The sequence below is a fragment of the Rissa tridactyla genome, chromosome Z, assembly GCF_028500815.1.
Source record: "Rissa tridactyla isolate bRisTri1 chromosome Z, bRisTri1.patW.cur.20221130, whole genome shotgun sequence".
NCBI classification, from domain to species: domain Eukaryota; kingdom Metazoa; phylum Chordata; class Aves; order Charadriiformes; family Laridae; genus Rissa; species Rissa tridactyla.
This window is the reverse complement of record NC_071497.1, coordinates 23773568-23794219: the sequence shown is the minus strand read 5'-3', so window position 1 is coordinate 23794219 and position 20652 is coordinate 23773568. Positions and strand designations below refer to the sequence as shown.

Below are 20652 nucleotides of genomic sequence, written 5' to 3'. Positions count from 1 at the left end.
TCATTAAGCGGTCCACCACGTGAAAAAAAATACCATTTAATCAGTTTGATATTCTGTTCATATCCTGATATTATTGGGCTAATTATTTTCTGCCCACTCTTAAAGTCAAATGTCAATTTATTATATTATCAAGCTCATACAGGGATATATAACTTTATACACCAACTGTTTCACAGAATCATAATGCATCCTGTGCTTCACAATACAACCTGTATGGGGTACGTGTATCCTGTAACATTTGGGTTTTTTAACTTTCCCATTCCTAACCAGAGAATAGTTGCAGTGGGAAATGAGTAGCAAAATGGGTGTAAGAGACTCTGATTCAGAGTTGTCTATAAAATCCCAGACAAACCAAAGAAGCAGTATGTAGTTTTCTTCGTACTTAGCCTGTTAAATTCTTTGAGATCTGTAGGAGCAGAAACTGTTCAGAGGCTGTGCATAAACAAAACTCCCAAACCATTAACCAAATATAGTAGAAGTCATTCAGGATTTCATACCTTCAAGACACTCTGCAAATATACATCTCTCTCAAATCTCAGTAAGGCAAGTAGAATTATAACATTTGAGATGAAAGTCAAATAATTTGCTTAAGGTCTGCACAAAATGTCAGTTTCAGAAACAGGAAAATTGTGCAGGTTAACTGGAGCATTTATTTTATACCTGAATGTGTACTGTGTGACAACCTACTGTGTCCAAATGAGCATCGGTTTTATTAAAAACCCAGTTTATCACTATGCTTTGAAAGTTTGCAATCATGCCTGTATTTAATTATTAAGAACATTTGAATTATCATGTGAACGAAGTATCTGTGTTTACTTGTAGTCAGCTGTATTTGCAAAGAGCTCTTCATATTGTCATTCTATACAGCAAGTAAAAGGAGTTTTTGAACAAAACCAAACATGAAAATGCATTCATTTCAGGCAAGGGTGGCAAGAATTCAACAAATAGAGAAGGACATTCTTCGTATACGACAGCTCCTGCAATCACAAGCAGCTGAAGCAGAGGTTAGTGAGCAATTACTTGCCTTCTTTTGATTATGGTATAATCTTTTTCTAAAAAAACCTAAATTATTTGAATGAAGTGGTAGGCAGGGTTATTTCCATCAGCTAGTGATGTCACAGTTAATTAACTAGTCAATATACATAGGCTCTTACTTTCTCTCTTACCAGTGAACTGAGGGTGAAATACTTGCCTGAGTCTTGGTTTTAGCAAAAAATTATAAAAATCAGTTGTACGTGCCTTTCTAAATATGAATCTCTGATAAGCGCCTTCATGGTTTGTTTATCTCTCTGAGAGAGATAGCATTTTAAAAGGGTGAATACAGTTTCTGTCGGACTTCCATTGTAGAATCCTGGCATATTTTTAGTGGTATGTATTGGGTTCTATATTAAGAAATACAAGATAATGTTTCCTGTAAATTACAAAGTCCGTAGTCATAATTGCCATTAGCAAAAACTGCTCTCATAGTGGAAATTCACTTACAAGGTCAACTCCATTTCTTGTGCTGGTAAATTAAATATAAATTGAATGTTGGGCCTGAATATTTTATGTTTTGTCTTCCTCCAAAATGACTACCGTGAAAGCTCAGAGCAGCATTTGGATTACTAAGGGATGTCTGCTTTTTCCAATTTGAAAAATAATGGTTTCATAATTCTAGGATTTTTGGGAAAATCTGGTTTTATAAGTGAATCAGACAGTAGTGTGTATAATTAAAGCTGCCTTATCTTTTGACATATTATCCAGTCCAGGTGTTTATACACATTGATGAGATCCCCCTGAGCCTTCTTTTCTCCAGGCTGAGTAGTCCCAGCTCTGTCAGGCTCTCTGTGTATGAGAGATGCTCCAGTCCCTTAAGTAGCGTTGTGGCCCTGCACAGGACTTGCCTCAGTAAGTCCGTTTCTTTATGGTAATGGGGAGGCTGGAATGGGACACAGTACTCCAGATGAAGCCACACCAGCTGAGTAGAGAGGAAGGAACACCTCCCTCCACCTGCTGGCAACACACTTCTTATTGCAGCCCAGGATACTGGTGGACTTTTGGCCACAAGGGTCCATTGCTAGCATGTTCAGCTTGTCCACCAGGTCTCCTAGGTCCTGTTCTGCAGAGCTCTTTTCCACCTGGGTGGCCCCCAGCATAGACTGGTGCCTGGGTTTGTTCCCTCCTGGGTGCAGGACTGTGCACTTTCCCTTGTTGAGCTGCATGAGGTTCCCATCAGCCCATTTCTCCAGCCTGTCCAGGTCCCTCTGAAAGGCGGCTGAACCCTGTGGTGTATCAGCTGCTTCTCCCAGTTTCCTGTCATCTGCAAACTTGGTGAGGGTGGAATGTGTCCCAGCATCCTGGTCATAAATTCAGATGTTGAACAGTACTGATGCCAGTATTGACCCTTGGGGTACATCACTAGTCACTTGCCCCCAACTGTACTTTGTGCTACTGGTCACAACTCTCTGGTGCCCAGCTCTTCTGCCAGTTTTCAGTCCACACCACTGTTCACTTATCTAACCGTTCATCGTTGTGAGCTTGTCTGTGATTATGTTACAGGAGACAGTGTCAGAAGGCGTACTAAAGTTGATGTCAATAACATAAGCTGTTCTTCCCTTGCCCAGCGAGCTAGTCACCTCATTGTAGAAGGGTCCAGCCTGACCTCCCCTTTGTAAAACGCTGCTGACTGTATCCAGTCACCTTCTTGTCTTTAATGTGTTCGGGAATGCTTTCCCGGAGGATTTTCTTTGATCCAGGAGGATCACTTTCGGTTGCCAGGGACTGGGGTGAGGCTGGCTAGCTCGTAGTTCCCTTGATCTTCCTTCTTGCTGTTCTTGGAGATAGTGACATTTGCTCTCCTTCAGTCTTCAGGAACCCCTCCTTGCTGCCATGGCCGTTCAAGAATGGCCTCACAATGACATCATCCCTCTCCCTCAGCACTCATGGGTGCAACCCATGAGGCCATTAGCACTTAACGTATGTCCAGTTTGCTTAAGCTCTCCCTAACCTGGTCCTCCCCACCAAGGGTAATCTTTCTTGCTCCAGACTTCCCTTCTGGTCTCAGGGACCTGGATGCCTGAAGGGTGGTTTTAATGGTAAAGCTGAGGTATTGAGTACCTCGGCCTTTTCTGTGTCCTCTGTCCCCAGGGCCCCTTCCCCATTCAGCAGGAGGCCTGCTTTTTCCCTAGACTTCCTTTTGTTGTTTAAGTACTTTCCTGTTGCACATCACATGATTGCACAGCAATGCTTTGCTCCTGAGACACCTCACGCCACTTCTGCCTCTTACACTCTTGCTTTTAATGCCCAAGTTCAGCTAGGAGCTTCTTGCCCATCCATACAAGACTTCTGCTGCCCTTGCTTTGTTTCCTGCTTGTTGGAATGGACGTTTCTTGAGCTTGGAGGAGGTCATCCTTGAACATCAGCCAGATGCTAGACCTCTCTTCTCTGCAGGGCTGTATCTCATGGAATTCTAAGCAGATAACCTGAAAAGGTTGAAATCTGCCCTCCTGCAATGTGGGTCTGTGGTCCTGGTTTTTGCTCTTCTCCATCTTCATAGGATCCTGAGCCCTGTCATCTCATGGTCACTGCAGCCAAGGACACTGCTTTCATGTCCTTAACCACTTCTTCCTTCTTTGCAAGTATCAGGTACAGCACAGTACCTCTCCTTGTTGACTCTTCTATCACCTGTGGGGTCACAACTGCCCTCCTTGCCATAGAGTCAAAGAGTCATTGAGGTTCGAAAAGATCTTTAAGATTATCAAGTTGAACCATAAACTGACAAATCCCCCTAAACCGTGTTCCTCAGCACCACATCTACCTGTCTTTTAAATACCTTGAGGGGTGGTGACTCAACCACTTCTCTGAGCAGCCCATTCCAATGCTTGATAACCCTTTCAGTGAAGAAATTTTTCCTAATATTCAGTCTAAACCTCCCCTTGTGCAACTTGAAGCCTTTTCCTCTCCTCCTATCACTTGTGACCTGGGAGAAGAGAACAACCCCCTCCTTGCAGGTAGTTGTAGAGAACGATAGGGTCTCCCCTGAGCTTTCCCAGCCTGTCCTTCCTGAAATGTCTGTATTCCTCAGTTGCAGCCTTCCAGTTGTATGAGCTGTCCCAACATGTCTCCGTGATCCCAATGAGGTCATAGCCCCATGTCTGCACACACTGTAACTCCTCCTGTTTGTTCCCCACGCAGTGTGCATTAGTGTAGAGGGGCCGGAGAGGGACCCAAACGTACCCATTCCCCAGCACAGGCTTCAGAGCTTTCCCCACGAGACAACATTCTGCTGCATCTCCTTTTTCACATGCCTGTGCTCAGGGGGATTCCACTTCATCTCAGTTGTGTGGATTGTCTCCGTTCTTCGCACCTTTCACCGAATTATTTGGCTGCTGAATACATGGAAGTTCTAATATATCAAAATTCTGTTGTGGTGTGTCTTATCCATAAAGTGTCTGGGTGGCTGGTTGTATAGGAACACGTTTTAGGACAGAGTCCTACAGGAGGTGGTAGGTAAAGGAGGCAGTCACTGTGCACTTTATAATGTGTTTTAATAATTTCCAAAGGATCGACATCTCCTATGGAAAACAGATGCATCTAGTTCTGAAGTTCCCTGGTGGCAAGGAGGAAGGTAGTAGCAGTCAAACTGTAGAGTCCACATAACTGAAAAACATAAACATGAGGCATTTATTTTATTTTTGTACTGTGCCTGATACAGTGATACCCAAATTGAACGCGCTCTTTATGTTTATAAAGATTTAGTAACAACAGTAATAAATACCATAGCTTGTCTACTGACATAGTTGGCCCCTGTGGTGATGCCAGTCACTGTTGAATCCAAGTGCAATATATTTTGTAGAATAAGACCAAATATAGTACCACACCATAAAAATAGCTTTTGGAAATCAATGAGCAGAGAAAATTTTGGCTCACATTTTAGCATGTTTTTAAGGTTTAGGGAATTACTAAAGTCTTGTAAATGCTGCTAGAAGAAAACTGAAGTAATTTACCTGCAAGTGATGGTACCGTCAAATTTCGTGAAACTTCTGTTAGATATTTTGCAAGATTTTCATAGTAAAGTTTGAAATCCACCGTAGAGTTAGACCCCTCCAAAGAGATTTTTTGGCCATCAGGTACAATGTGAAATTATTTAAGAGAAAAAAGCAAATTCTTGGCAAGTGTTTAGTATGGGGTTTTCAACTTATTATAGTGGTACAGGCCTTTCTTTCAAATTACCTGTCATTTGAAATATGTGAAGTATTTCCACTGGGTAACGTTGCTGCAGATAAAAAGTAAAGGATTTATTCTGTACAGAGATTATGCTCAGCAAGCTTTAAACTGTTTAAACCGTGATGGACAGGAGTTCTCTCAAAAGATTTGACTCACTGGACTTTCTTTCTCCTTTGACTCAACTGTAGCAAAAGTGTTTCAATCTTATGGTTTCTAATGTCTGTGTCTTGCATTGTTCTTTGTCTGAGCTTCTTACTTATACCTGTATGTGTGTTCTCTTTAATATGAGGTAATGGCAAAATAAATGTTTTCTGGTGTCTAGAAAATAAGAGTGTATCTGTAGTTTTCAACACACAGAAAATAATAGGGTAGTTGAATATTGGGGAAAAAAACCAGTCGTTTATGCGTAGAAGAGTGTTCTGTCCTAGTAAATACACAAGAGGTTGCTTTGACAGCTCACGCTGACGAAGTGTTAGGTAAAATTATTTGTAATTCGTTGTCTCGGCAAAAATTATCAAGGCCTACTATGCTTGCAAATGTCGTAAAATAGCTAGAGATTTATTATTTTTCTTTTAGTAAATACAGAGAAATTAATAATTGACAGGTGATAGTTAACTGTTGACTTCTGAAGCACTTAGAAAATAGCGGCAAACAAGATGGAGGGAGCAGCTCTGTCCACCTGTAATAGGCACTTGTGGCAAGAGCCAGCAGGCACGCTCCGTTAGAAGTGACTTTTGCCCTGTGGTGCCAGAATTCAGAAACAGATAACGCCGTGTCAAAAGCCACGCTTAGAAATGGGTGGCGCTGTTTAGCGCAGCGTTCTCCCGCTGCTGTACCTCCGGTGGAGGCTGCAGACCCTGCAGCTGTGTGCGTGCTCTGGTCCTTTGCTGGTGCGGTTGGGGGTTTAGATATTTCCATCCACGGGTCCCGTGTTCAATATTAAAAGGTGATGCAAAGAGGGGGCATGCTTGCAGGGGTTATACGCTGTCTTTACAACCACTAATCCACGGTCCATCACGTGAATATTAATTTATTTACTGTAATGCTATATCTATACAAACATATATTTTAATCGTCCACATGTGTGTGGATGCTTATTATTTTTATATTTATGCAATATGCACATATAATAAGTATGCATTGGTACTTACATTAAATAAATTAGTACATCTGTAATAAGTACCTATTTATATAAAGAATCTGTTTTCAGTAAATACCTGCTATGTGCTGCCTGCATTACTGTTACCTCCTTTGGGCCGCTCTGCATGAAGAGAGCAGCTTCTCACTTCAAATTTCTTCAGTAGCTGAAGTGCTGAAAACTCGTTGCTATGAACTTGCAGATTTGGCATTCAGGGCCAGCCAAGGACTCTTGTGACAGTAATGTCTGCGCATGTTGTCAGTGCTTTTGAAGTTAGATAAGTTAGATAAGCCCTGCTAGTAACTGTTTAAAATTTATAATTATAAATTAATTTGGGTGTTAGGTACTTATTGTAGTGGCATATTTTTGAGGGTGCTTTGGGGGGAATGGGAATCCAACTCATTCATAAATAGCATGTAGGAAACAAAATGTACGTGAATGGGAGGAGAAGGACAGAGAACGCCAAGGAGAGCAGAAGCTTTTCTTGTCAGGGAAAGAAATATCTCTCTGTTTGTGCTCTAGATGCATCAAAACCCGTTTAATAGGTACACCGTCATCACCACCCCAAAAAAATGACCCCAAACCCATGAGTGTTCTTGAAAAGTAGTAGTATTGCCCGTCAGGTTACCTAGTGGGTCAGAGCCTGGCTAATGAACAGGTCAGCTTTTCGCCTCTCAGTGTGCTGAATACTACATGTAGTTCGTTATTTAATTGAAAATTACTGTCGCCTAATTACTGGAAACTTCTGCCCCGAGTTACACTGGGGGCTTAGATCTAGATTTTGTCAAAGTCGTCATTACACTTTATTCCAGATAGAAAGGACTGTGAGATGGGGTTTCCGCATATAATACACATCACGTCGTATGGCAAGGCCTCATCTTGAGCGGGTCCCCACTCTTGTATTGGCAACCAAAATTTCTTTAGTCATTGTATGAGCATCAGTAACAGTATCATTTCATATAAAGAGATGGTGATTTTTAAAATTACAGATCAGATTTAAAATAATAGTAACACTGTGTCTCCTAAAAGATTTTGTGAGTTTTGCTTTGTGGGTTGCTCATTTTCCATAACTGAGCCATGACAATGTTAAGAAAAATGTTACCCATCATTGTTTTCAATTTTCTCATGTTATTACTTTGTCTGATACTGCCGTGTTCTTTGACATATCTTATTCTTGCAGTTAAACCCTATATGTTTAATTTTCTTAAGTCTGTCCTGAAATTATCACTTCACACGTATTTAGTCAGTTGCTGGTTTCTGAAACTTCTTTCAACATCAAAAATTTTCTGACTTTGAGGCTCTAACGTCTTCATAGGAACAAAATAGAGTTATTATGCCAGTGATACTGTATGCGTTTGATCACCAGGTAACTAAAGAAGTTTCAGTGTGTGTACACCGAAGAGAAGTATGTTTCAGCTAATAGTTAAAGAGAGATTTCTATAAAGCAGGATGAAGCAGACTATGCTATCACAGGCTGTACTGCTCAAGAACATTGCAGAACCACGTAGAAACTGAATTTAATATACCATGTGTAGTTAAACAAATTAATTGAGAGAGTTGCAAGAGTCTTGTCTGTTAAGGGGTGGTAGGCTCTGAGTCTGAAAAACGAGGTTTGGCATTAAAACTAATACTTTGAGAATAATTGTGCATTGGGGGTAAGGTGATGGCATTTCAACTCCAGGCTTCAGTACAGTTCCATGGACTTATGTCTTTCTGAAAATCTGAAACATTTTAAACACGTTAGTAGATAATATTGGATACTTCACATGCTTCATAACAGCTCAGTTACTCTGTTTGCTTTATTAAGAAACAGTATTTAAAAGTCTGATTTTCGCGTTGATCTCATGATCCCCGCCAGTTGCAGGGACACCAGTTTAATTTTCATGTAGATGTATAGAAAATTGGGTCTCCTGAAGGAACTGAAACGTGTCTGTACCAGCTCGCCAGATCAGTTGAATTTATTTTAATAAAATATTAGATAGATCAGTATCAGGTTATATAAATTTTATTTGCATCAAAGTGGTTATTCCTGCACTGTTTGTCCTTGAAATTTAGCAGGATTCTTACAGTACGGATATCCTTCTGTTCACGCAGAAATTATTGGTCTTTGAATGCGAATCTTGATTGAGCTGTGCTAGCCGCCGTCTCCAGTAAATGCACGGGCCACGTGACAGTGCAGAGAAGACAGTTGTTTGCTCCAATTCTGTTACATTTCTGATAGCGATGTGAGCACAGCTGGTGGAAAAATGGTGTTTCTGTGTCTCACAGCAAATCCTTTGTCTTGCAGGGCTATAATCCTCAGAGGACATGCTTCACTTTCATCTTGCAGTTTTTCGAAGACGCTCGGTCTCAGCTGTTAATTTTTGAGGCAGAGGGTTATGAAATACAAAAGTGCTGTTGAAGGGCTTTGTGAGGGCGCAGCATTGATGCGTTCACAGTCTTAGAAAGCTTTGAATGGTAAAGCGTACTTCATTTCGGCATGTAATTTCATAAACTCTTATATTAACAGAGAGCACCTCAAAGCAAGCACGATGCAGGTCCCCATGATACAGAGAGGCAGAGTGAAGGTCAAGGAGCAGCAGAAATCAGCGTGGCGACTAGCAGTGCTGGTCAGGTAAATTGATTATTTTGTTTGTTGAGAGTATAATTAAATACTCGAAATGTACAATGCTTATATATTGGTATATAGCTAATGGTGTTTGTATGCCTGATCATTTTGAAAAGGTGTATGTTTTTCTTCTTTCCATCTATGTGTGAGAAATTGTTTGTATTTATTGGGAGGAAATGTTTTAATAAGATGAAGTATAAATATTCAGTAGTGCAAGGAACGTTTTTCTTTTGTTTAAATGATTAATGAGCCCACTGCTATGAAAGAGATAACAAGAACGACGACAGAAAATGTATTTTATTGTAAGTGAGCTGTAATATCAGATGTATGATTTAATTATGGAAAATTGTTCAAATTTTCACTTTTGAAATTATCACTGAAATATCAGTGATTTTTAAAAAAGAGAAGAACCGAAGGGCAGATTTATCATTAACGTTTCTTTAATACTGTTTTAGATAAAGCTTTGAAACAGTAGTATCAATGAGGTAATCTGGAAGTGGGCTGAAGGGTTATTTAAATGCTTCTGAATAATCTTTCATTGCTGTTCCTTTTATTAGTGAAATACATTAGTGGAATATTTTGAGGGGTACATTAAATTCTTCACTTGTCTTTTAAAACAAATATTTATCAAAATTTACGGCTTCTCTCAGTGGCTAAAAATACTTTGATTTATTTACCAAGCGCTAATGATTATTCCCTTCATGATTTCCAACTGTAGCTGAGACATTCCCACTAGTAATTGGGGTTTTAAAGCATTACACTACCGATTTAATAGTTGAATTCATATGCAAAATATTTTTGGTACTCCAGGGAAGTAGAATTATTTAAATACTACTGCAAGTGTCTTGTACAAGAAGATTTATCAGAAAGAATTGTGGTTTGGCTAGAATATTTCACTTGATTAAACATTAAGCACAGCCCATAATTTTGCTTTTGAAATATATTTGATCACCATTTGGAATTAAGCGCTATCAGCGATATCTGAGCGATTGCTTGAGGCTCTGAGTCTAATTCTTACGACAGCTTTATTGTTTGGGAAGAAAATAGTTCAGTGCTGCTTTGGGGCTGAAAGCGTAATGTATTTAAATAATTGATGCATTGTGGCTGTATCATCCATCTTCAGCGTATGAATCGGGAGGTTTTCCAGACAACATATTCTACAGGGAAGGAAGAAGGGGTTGTCATGTCTTGGCAGAGTTAGGCAAGTGGGAGATTCATTCATACTTCATTTGAGGTCTTATGTTGAGGATTTGTGCAATTGTTAACTTTGCCTCATAAAAACGTATAAAACGTGCATATTCCTTCCTCCTGGAGGTGGAGGGAGCCAGGGCGCTCAATCTGTGTTAAAACAGACATCTGGGGATTATTTACTTTCAGTGCGAGTCCAGACAGAGCAGGTTTAATGGATTGGGCATAACATTTATTTCTGATAAACCAGCTCAATATGCTTTGAGTAATCACTAGTCAGTGGAGTGCAAGAAAAGTTTTAACCAAATAATTTGCTTCTAATTGGTTTTGTAGTCATATAATCAGTGTTAATTGAAACATTGCCAATTGAATCCAGGATTTCACAGGATTCAGTTATGTCCTTTCCTGCACCATCTTTCAGCTGTCTTCTCTTTTCCATTACGCTTGCTATCCTGCTGCTGAAGTAAAATTTTTTTCGTACCTTAGTTTTGCAAGTTTTTATAAAGGAATTCAGTGAGATTCAAGGAGAAAACAAGATGAAGTAGAGAGATGAAAGATTTTGAAAGAGAAGGTTCTACACAAGAAGGGTCCACCTAGCATCTCCTTGTCATTTCCCATTTTCTGAGATGAATGGCTATACATCTTACGCTGGTTCTTTCACATCTTTCTTTAGGAGCCAGTAAGATACACTTTACCTGGGCATCCTGGCATCCTCAGAGTAGCAAGGCCACGTGATGGCTCTGAAGGACATGGTTATCTGAATCAAGGTTGATACTGTTTTGGGGAAATGATAGAAAAATTATGCTATTTCTGTCTACACAATGGGGAATTTTAATAGGTAGTGCTCCAAACTTAGGTCTTTTTTACCTTCTTGGATAAAACAATCATGCTGAACTTAATAATGGAGAGTTCTGACACGTACATTATGCTGAAGCTGTAATCCTCTGAATGTGGTTTGAGGTCAACATGACACGAAGAGATTGCTCGGTGTAAAAATCTAGGAATCATTCCCATGTTCCTAGCACTGCAGATTATTTAAGTGAATAATTGAGAAAATCCAATGTAATTCTCATTCTAAGCTTTAAGATTTTAAATTTTGCCTATAGTCAACAGAGAAAATAACGGCTTGTTTATATAGGAAATATATATTGGAATAAATTGTGTGAATTTAAATCATTCTGGTTATATTTTTTTAGCATAATACTTATTCTGGAAAATGCATGGAATGTTCTGGATTCAAAAGGGAGAGTGAAACGAGTATAATTGTGTTTAAATATACCAGTATAACTAGAATTTTTTTCTGTATAGGCGAAGAGTACATGAAGTTATTCCTACCTTTTACTTACAATCACGTTCAGCTTCAAATTTAAAATATTGAATTGTATGAATAGCAAATTCTTGGAGAGGAATAAATATTCTTTCTTTATGGTGCACCTAGAGAAAACTTAGAAATTATTTCAAAGTCTCTTTCATACAGTTTTCTTCAGTGGGTTATATATTTCTATTGAAAAAAATTATAGTCATTGATAACTTAATTTGCAAAACAACATTTTCAAACTAATAATTTCATTAATGGATTTTAGGTTTTGTAGAGGATCAACAAGAGACTGGTGTAAAACAGTGTTCTGATACTAAAAGTGTTTGCGAGTCAAATGTGTTTTTAATTTCCCCAAAGTGAACAGGAAGGGAGGGACATAGTGAGGGAAACTTCACAGGTAGGAAGCAGAGAAAGAACAACAACAACAAAGGAAAAAAAAAAGCAAATAGAGCGAGTGGATAAAAGATGCTAAAAAAAGGGAAAACATAAATACATAAAATGGATTTAAAGAGGACAAAGTAGCTAATAACTGAGTCTTGCTACTATACGTAGGAGCATGCTATTAACAATAATTCCTAGGAGAATTACAGCAAATAGCATCAGCATTATATTAGAGCTTTTCATTAAAAAATTGAAATGTATATATACACTCATAATTTTGCTTTTGATACGGACAAATTCAAGTGGGGTTACTCCGTGTCCAGATGAATCTCCTTTTACTTGTCAGTTCTTGCATTCGTGGTTGTGTTCTGAAGTACTTACTCCTGCGCACTACATAATCTGATGTAAAAGTTGAAGCTGGTCTTTTCTCTCTGTAAAAGTTACAATTCGATTCGTTGCAAAGTCCACTTCTCCTCCTTGTTGGTGAAAATAGTAATTATAAAATAATTCCATTGAAAATACAACCCTATTGAGATTTAATTTTAGGAAAAGTGGTTAATAAAGCCCGGCTTAACGTTGACCTCTCAAGTTGTGTCAGGGCAGGGAGAACCTAACTTAACCGAAGTCAGCTGGCAGTTCATTACTGTCAGTACGATTTCATGATCCAGTGCTGAAACTGAATTAGGCAATAGTTGTTTTTTCACTCAGACTTTGTTTTATACTGAATTGTTGTTTAAATTTGTAGGGTTCTGCTGCTCGAATGGACCACGAGACAGCCAGTGTTATGAGCTCTAGTAATAACTATTCAGTTCCTCGCAGACTGACAAGTCATCTGGGTACCAAGGTAACCGAAGATTACAAACCACAGGTCGCTAATGCTACATTTTTACTAATACAATAACCTCATTGTTTCTACCAATAGTACTAATATTAGCTGAACAATCTATCCACACGTAGTAATTTTAAAGAGTTAAAATTTTGGAATATTTTTTCAACTTTTAAAATATGTGGACAGAGATAATTTTTTTTACTTGTTGATGATCAGTTAAGAGTCTTTACAGTAAGGAAAAAATGATTGGTAGAAACTACTAGAATATCTAAAAAGCTTATGATGTTGATTTATAATCCATGATGAAAACTAACGCTTTTAAGAGCAGTGCTTTCAATACTTTTCCAGAGTTCCAACTCCACAAAACGGATGCAATTGCTGAAAAATTAAACAGGGCGGGGGGGAAGAAAAATTTATGTAAGCCCTTCGCAGTGATTACTGTCTGTTCACAAAACACTGTGCTCAAAGTATATGTGCATTGTGAAAAGGGAGGGGAAGAATAGGGCAAATCTGTAACACAAAGTTGTTCATGAACAACTGGAGTTTATACTGCCTTTGGAATCGGCAGCAGTTACAGATATTATCAGTGGTGTGCTGAGCGCCGTCTCTGGGAAGCAAGGCCTATTAGCTTGACATAGTATTAATTACTTTGGGCCTTAAAACAGCGTTATAATGTTGTAATTTCGGTCTGCGCTGTATGCATGTACCAAATGGAGGTGACATCAGCTAGTCTGTCTGTCTGCTGAGTTTTCGTTTCAAATTGTAGAATTCCCAAAAGCTGCAAACAGCGGGAGAGCCCTGAAGGCAGGGAAAAGGACTGGGTGTGGAAGGGTACAAGCAAGGAAACAGGTTGTACTGAGGGTGCTGTGAGGTAGGAAAAGATGAATATTAATGCCTGAGAAGAATCATAGAATGGTTTGGATCGGAAGGGACCTTAAAGATTATCTAGTTCCCTGCCCTGGGCAGGGACACCTCCCACTAGACCAGGCTGCTCAAAGCCCCATCCAGCCTGGCCTTGAACGCTTCCAGGGATGGGGCATCCACAGCTTCTCTGGGCAGCCTGTTCCAGTGCCTCATCAACCTCATAGTGAAAAATTTCTTCCTCATATCTAATCTAAATCTCCCCTCTTCCAGTTTGAAGCCATCACCCCTCATCCTATCAGAAGGGAAAGTGGTAAAGATTACAAAGAGAGGAATGCATTTACAGATGCAGCGAGAGATGTGTCTCTGGGCAGTGCGTGTATACAGAGACAGACAGACAGACAATTTTTTTTTACTATTATTTTTTCTCATACTGTATTTGCCACAACCTAGAGGCTGGATTTTGGTGGCTTCTTCAGCTTTATTCTCTGACAAAACCTTTACCTTCCAAATCCAAATCAGACTGGATTAAAGCTGCCACTTGAAATATCTGTCAAGAGGCATGCATAAAGCAGATTAAATTCACTCTCCTTTAAGAATCCAAGTGGTTTGTTTTAATACTGTATTTGATTTTTCACAGACCAAGAAGACAGGATCTCCAAACTGTGATGCTAGGCTGTCATAAATTGTCTCCAAGACTATTTAAGTGGATTTTGCATGTGATCATACAGTTTCACAGATTCTAAGATTTCTGTTGCTTCAGCAATCCTATAGTATTGAGAGAAGTCGATGTTAACAGACTTGCTGCTTAGTCTACGCACTGATATACAGGTTTTTTTTATAACTCGGTATTTGTACTCATCTTCAGTCACATTTTAGTTGTCTCTGAAGAAAACAAATAAAATCACTCATTGTTCTAGTAACCAGTGCAAATATCTAGTTATTAGTAGAAAACTTTGTCTAACAGTCCAAAGTCTCATTTCTTCCTTAATTGGTACATTCTAAAGAAACACACACTCTGCTACTTTACAGTTCCCTTTGATAGTTTCTTTATGTTGTGCTTTGATTTTGAATGTTCCTGCTTATCTTGGCTTTAGGAGTTTGGAGTTTCTAGGTAGCATCTAAAATCATCCTCTACATCTAGTTATCGTACTAAAACTTCACTAGAAGAACCAAATGTGTTTCTTGATTTAAAGCTATTATTGAAGAAAACAGAATGGGAAAGACAAACCAAATAGTGTGTTGGCCACTATATTATTCATCAGCCAAGGGAATCCGTCAAAAGTTTCTATCTTGTAATGAGAAATTTAGTTACTCCAAGTTAGATGTGTACTCATGGGTTTTCATGGCTTGACAAATGCTCAGTATTTCATATATATTAGAAGAGCATTTCTTTGCTTAACTGGTTTTATGCCTGTAAACTTGAAAAAGTGTTAATTTAACTCTTCAGTTTTGCATTTGCTATAAATAATCTGGCCCATATGCAAATCAGTAATCATAACAAAAAATAATTAGTTAATTTGAAATAATTTTGAAGGACGACTTTAAAATACATGGATGTCAGATTTTTTTTAGCACAATGTAAACTAAAAATTCATGTAATCGTTCTTATCCTTTGTCTAGAATAATTGTATTTAATACCAATAACAAATAGTTTTTCACGGAAGAGCATCTTTACATGAAAGTGTGATTCATACAGAACTTTTTTTTTGAGACAATTAATTTTAAATATAGTTCAGATTTCTCAAACTGAAACACTTTCATTAATATGTTTGTTTAATCTTTTTGTACAATGGAAATTTAGAAGTCTTTGCCATTGGTCTTGTAGATTAATGCAGTTACATACAGCTACCACCCACTTCTTCTAGCCATTTAACCACTATGTGAAATTTATTAAGATTATGAATGCTGAAGTAGTAATAGTACTTAATTATTTCTAAATAGCACAGGTTTTTGCCCCATTAAATGTGGGGGTTTTGCTCATGTGTATCCGATTCATTCAGATTTCATTTTAATTTAATTAAATTAAGTGTGTTTTTTAAATGTAACTGTATTTTTAAAATCATTTGACCTGCAGGTGGAAATGGTGTATTCATTGTTGTCAATGCTTGGTACCCATGATAAAGATGACATGTCAAGAACATTGCTAGCAATGTCTAGCTCCCAGGACAGCTGCATAGCCATGCGTCAGTCTGGATGTCTCCCTCTCCTCATCCAGCTTTTACATGGCAACGATAAAGACTCTGTCTTGTTAGGAAACTCTCGTGGTAGTAAAGAGGCCCGTGCCAGAGCCAGCGCAGCGCTGCATAACATCATTCACTCCCAGCCTGACGATAAGCGAGGCAGACGGGAAATCCGCGTGCTCCATCTTTTGGAGCAGATCCGTGCTTACTGCGAAACGTGCTGGGAATGGCAGGAAGCACACGAACAAGGCATGGACCAAGACAAAAACCCAAGTAGGTTCCGCAAGCTGTGTAAAAATGTTTCAAGGACATACTGAAAACACTGAATTTACAGAAAGTACAACTTTAAATTGACTTCTTGTTGAATGTATGTGAGTTTTCTGATATGTGTGTGTGTGCTATGTGTGTGTGTGTATAGTTTTTTTTTTTAAGTTGAGGTAATGTTAGGAAATCGTGTCTATTGACGTATACCCTATTTATTCGGTATATGTCCCTATTGATAATGATACCCTATTTATAAACTTGTTACTTAAATCATAGACTTTGGTGTGCTTTGCAGATAATAATTTTTATATTTATAATCTGTAAATTAATACTGAATATTTACTCATTCTGTTTTACATTTTAATAGATAATGGAACGTATCTGCATAAATAATCCCAAATTGCTTTTCACGCAGATGTATTCAGGAGACAACACATTTCATTTAGGAGAGGGGCAGAGAGCACAAATTAAATACTCTCAATCTATTCAGTATAATATGAACTGTTATTTATAATGCTGTATGTAAGAAATATTTCAATATTAAAATACGAAAGAAGTGACAATGTAAATGAATAGCAGTTTTCTCAGGGCACGGTTAGAGAAAAGATTTAACCTTCTGGATTGCTTAGCTGCTTTTCTGAATTGAGGGCATTTTGTAAATCGAGGCTGTAGGTGTCTATGGCAGATGTACTGCTGAAATCAGTGGGCTGTGTCATGGGTGTTGGGGTTTACCGCAAGAACCGTTCAGCAAGAGTGGGGCTCTGAACAAGATGTACCAGTGCCATTTGTGCAGTAGCCAGGATCTGGCTCACTAAAACATGAACTTAAACACTTCTCAGTTAAGAAACAAAGGGTTTTAATTAACCGTTCATAGGGACGTAACACCCAAAGAAACACGTTAGGTGGCATATTATTTAATGCCACCAGAATATTTAACCTTATCAATTTGTTTCACTATTAACTTTTAAAATAGTAAGATCTTTTTTTTTGTACTGGGAGTCATATTCTTAAGTAATACATACATTCAGGATTCTCCGTAATTTCTTATTCAGCATCAAATGTATTTCTAGTACACACGTTTGTTAGTAACATTCTTAACTAATTGTCTGTTTGTGGATTACTGGGAAGATACAAACTCTCAACAAAACTGCAGTTGATCTATTTTAAGATTAGATTCACTTTGGAAAACTTATGACCTAGGCAAAATCACATAGGAAATACTAATTGTTACCTATTTCTGGATCAGTGCCTGCTCCAGTGGATCATCAAATCTGTCCTGCGGTGTGTGTTTTGATGAAACTTTCATTTGATGAAGAACACAGGCATGCGATGAATGAGCTTGGTAAGACCAAATGTATTTCTCTGACTTCCTTTGAGAAGCTTGCTGGAAACGCTGGTGCGCCTTGTGTACTCCACTGGATATATGGCTTTTTTTACCACTAGTTTAAACAGATCAGCTATTCATTTGTGTCAGTTGTTGCCCTCTAAGTGATGAATGCAGTTTAAATTAACCAGACCATTTTCCGGTAGATAAATTATTGTGTCAGTTAGTCTTTTCTGACATGCATTGTGAATTTTGGAAGAGTAGTATTATTATGGAAAAACTTGCAATTTTAGAATTATTGGACTTACAATGGAGACTGCTTTCCAGGGTGGGAGGTTTTCTGTTGGTGTTTTTTTTCCCTTTTGTCCCGAGTTGGTTACTGTTCAGCAGCCTGAATTTTTTACTCCATGCTCGGTAAATTCTGTGGATGCAATTTTCCTTAATTATCCACTTTTCATTATCAGTGAAAATATTCTGTGTATTTTTATCAGAAAATAACATTCAGGGATAATAATTAAATCAGTAATTTTCAGATTTACTAAATAGCCTCTTATGTAACTGGTGCGAGTTCATCAGTCAAAGATGATTTTGGCTGGGTGGAATTAAAAGATGAGTTTGCTTCTTACTTCCTCATAATTCCTCCTGTTCCTGAAATCTCAATGTCACACTGTCATACCTTTCAGCTGCTACTATGCATGGGATTCAAGACTCAGAGTCAGTATTTAACAATTTATTCACCTTTCTGAGCCTTCTGGCTTTCAGAAGTTTGAGATTTGTTCTGTACATGTAAATGCAATTTACTCCTTTGTATTTACGTACTGTACTCATGATATTTGAGTACAGATATTATTTATTTTCTTATTTGTTCGTTTTTAAAGGAGGTTTGCAGGCCATTGCTGAACTATTGCAAGTGGATTGTGAAATGTATGGACTTACAAACGATCACTATAGTGTTACCTTAAGGAGATATGCAGGGATGGCTCTGACAAACTTGACTTTTGGAGATGTGGCAAACAAGGTATGAGTAGAATTTTAAACATACAGTGATTTCAGTTCATAGCCATGTTTGAATTGTAGTTCTCAAGAAAGGTGATAAAACTCCAGGACAGGATAGGGAGTTTGAAGTCAAGACGGAAGTTCAGAATATCTCTGTCATTCCATCCTGTTCCTGACAGAGAGCACCACAAACTGAATGTTGTATCGTGCAAGCGTAGTGTCAGCTCTCGTAGTAAATTAAACCACTTTTGATGTGTCACTGAAAGTAAGGATTTTATCTATTGGCTTAATTTTTTATGAGCATTAGTTAGTATAACACATAATGATTATAGACCAATGATTATGGATAGTGAGATTTTTTCTAACAGAAACTGCTAATTGAGTTGAAGTTTGTAAAGTTGTCAGTTATTTAACGATACCATTACTGGCTGATGAAATTTTGCAAGCCTTTTCAGGCTGGAGTTTGCGTTTAAATATTTGGAGAATATCTGGCTCATAATGGACAATACTTCAAATTATTATAAGAGAAAATAGGTTCTCTAATTTCTGACAAAGACCTTGCTTTCAATAATTTCTTGCCCGAGAGTTTGCCAAGCTAAGGATCTTAAAATAACTTCATACTGAGAAGACTTTTATCTTTCTACTCTAGAGGAAGACATTTCAGGAGTGAATGGAAATGACAGGCTTCATATAAGTCGCTTTTTGTTCAAAGTTTCAGACAAGAGTAAAGCATAAATCTTTGCTGCAAATTAATTGCTTCACAAAATATTGGCTCATTACATCATCCAGTTAATAACTGCTACAGGGCTGCAGTTACTGGGTTTATAGCATAAACTAAACTACTCGGAGATGCCAGTGTACACGCTGTCCAGCTGATGAGTAGAACACTTCTAACACATACTTTGGTTTTGAATTTTTTGTTGTGCTTTGTCACAACCAATTTCCAGCGTAAGCCTTGCATTTTTTCAGTTCCTATTGTATTTGTGAAAAGTTGTTCTTCAAACGTTATAGAAATGTTGCTATATTTGTGTCAGTTTTAAATATTCATATTAGTTTTCATATTATGTTTATTTGAAAGAAAAAAATATGATTGTGAGACTTAATAGACAGCTCACAGGTGATTTTTATCTGATGCATAGTAAAGAATGTTTCTAAGGTAGTAAATTTCCAGATCAAGTCCTAGACCTGTTGTAAAAAGTACCAAATTTAGCACAAGTTTACCACTTAAGTATGCTCCAGAATAGAAACTGACAGTTACGCTTAACTCTTTAGTAGTTGTAAACCAAATATTTGTTGTTAGCAACATATTTTACTATGATAACTTCATAACTTCAGCTATGATTAGCTTAAATATTCAAAACATGTGCAGAAGCAAGCCACCTAACCTGTCATTTAATTCTGTTCACTTTCTTTTTTCTTCTGATTCCTAACAGGCTACACTGTGTTCTATGAAGGGCTGTATGAGAGCTCTTGTAGCCCAGCTGAAATCGGAAAGTGAAGACTTACAGCAGGTAATGTCCTTTTCAGATAAAACGGTTCTTCAACTTGGACGTTTCCATCACTTTGCATCCCATGAATTTCATTGCGCTGTATTAAAATACGGTGTTTCTGCTCTCCTTTCCTAATACTTAACTTCCTTCTACTCATTTGGGCTCACCACCGGTTATTTTTGTACTTGAATTCTATCATCTTCATGAAGTTTCTAGTGTGCTGTCCACAGCCAGCCCTCTCTTTTTTCAATTAGTCTCTCTCTTTGAAGTATGTTTCGTCCATCGGAGCCTGGTTTGGGGAAGTGCGGGGTGGGGGTGTGGAGGGAGTTGTTCTTATGTTGTCTTGTCTGCCTTAACTTTGATGTAAAGTTGGTACCTGTACTCGTTCCACAAATTGTGCGCTACAACTTTCTTCTTGTAAAAATGCTTATCTGTGGGTCATGTTCTTTTTTTTTTTTTTTTTTTTTTTTTTACCAAAGCACATATAACACATGGGCTATAAAACTCACTTTTATGACCCTGATCTGTTAGTGGAAGTCCAGTTTCAAAGACAAGTTTGAGCAATCTTACATCCTCTAATTTAGTATACTAGTGATGGTGCTAATGGACTGGGATTACCTGGAGTGTTGTGGTTCCTCCTACAGTTGCAGCAAGTAAACAATAGGGGAATAATGGTAGACGAAGCTGTATTTCAAAAGTGAATCTGCATTTGACAAGTCATACATAACTACTCTCTATACCAGCATCTCCCAAAGAAGCTTTCTAAATATAAGCAAAGTGTTTGGTATGACACCTGTGTGTCTCTTCCAATGGCTCCTGCTATGTAAGAAAACAGCCTGGAAGTGAAGTCTTTAAGAAGTGCTTAGG

At 38.1% G+C, this 20652-nt stretch overlaps 1 protein-coding gene across 7 annotated transcripts in view; it reads left to right on the top strand.

The window, feature by feature from the left end:
* Positions 1-20652, top strand: part of APC (APC regulator of WNT signaling pathway) — a 101790-nt gene that overhangs the window by 63187 nt on the left and 17951 nt on the right. For 3 of the 7 annotated variants that reach the window (XM_054184682.1, XM_054184683.1, XM_054184689.1), the window contains exons 7-13: positions 921-1004; positions 8853-8957; positions 12584-12706; positions 15606-15984; positions 17222-17317; positions 18178-18317; positions 19729-19806. In XM_054184682.1, coding sequence (XP_054040657.1) covers positions 921-1004; positions 8853-8957; positions 12584-12706; positions 15606-15984; positions 17222-17317; positions 18178-18317; positions 19729-19806 — 1005 coding nt within the window. The remainder of the gene's footprint in view (positions 1-920; positions 1005-8852; positions 8958-12583; positions 12707-15605; positions 15985-17221; positions 17318-18177; positions 18318-19728; positions 19807-20652) is intronic. The other 4 variants (XM_054184684.1, XM_054184686.1, XM_054184685.1 and 1 more) reach the window with 4 other exon arrangements.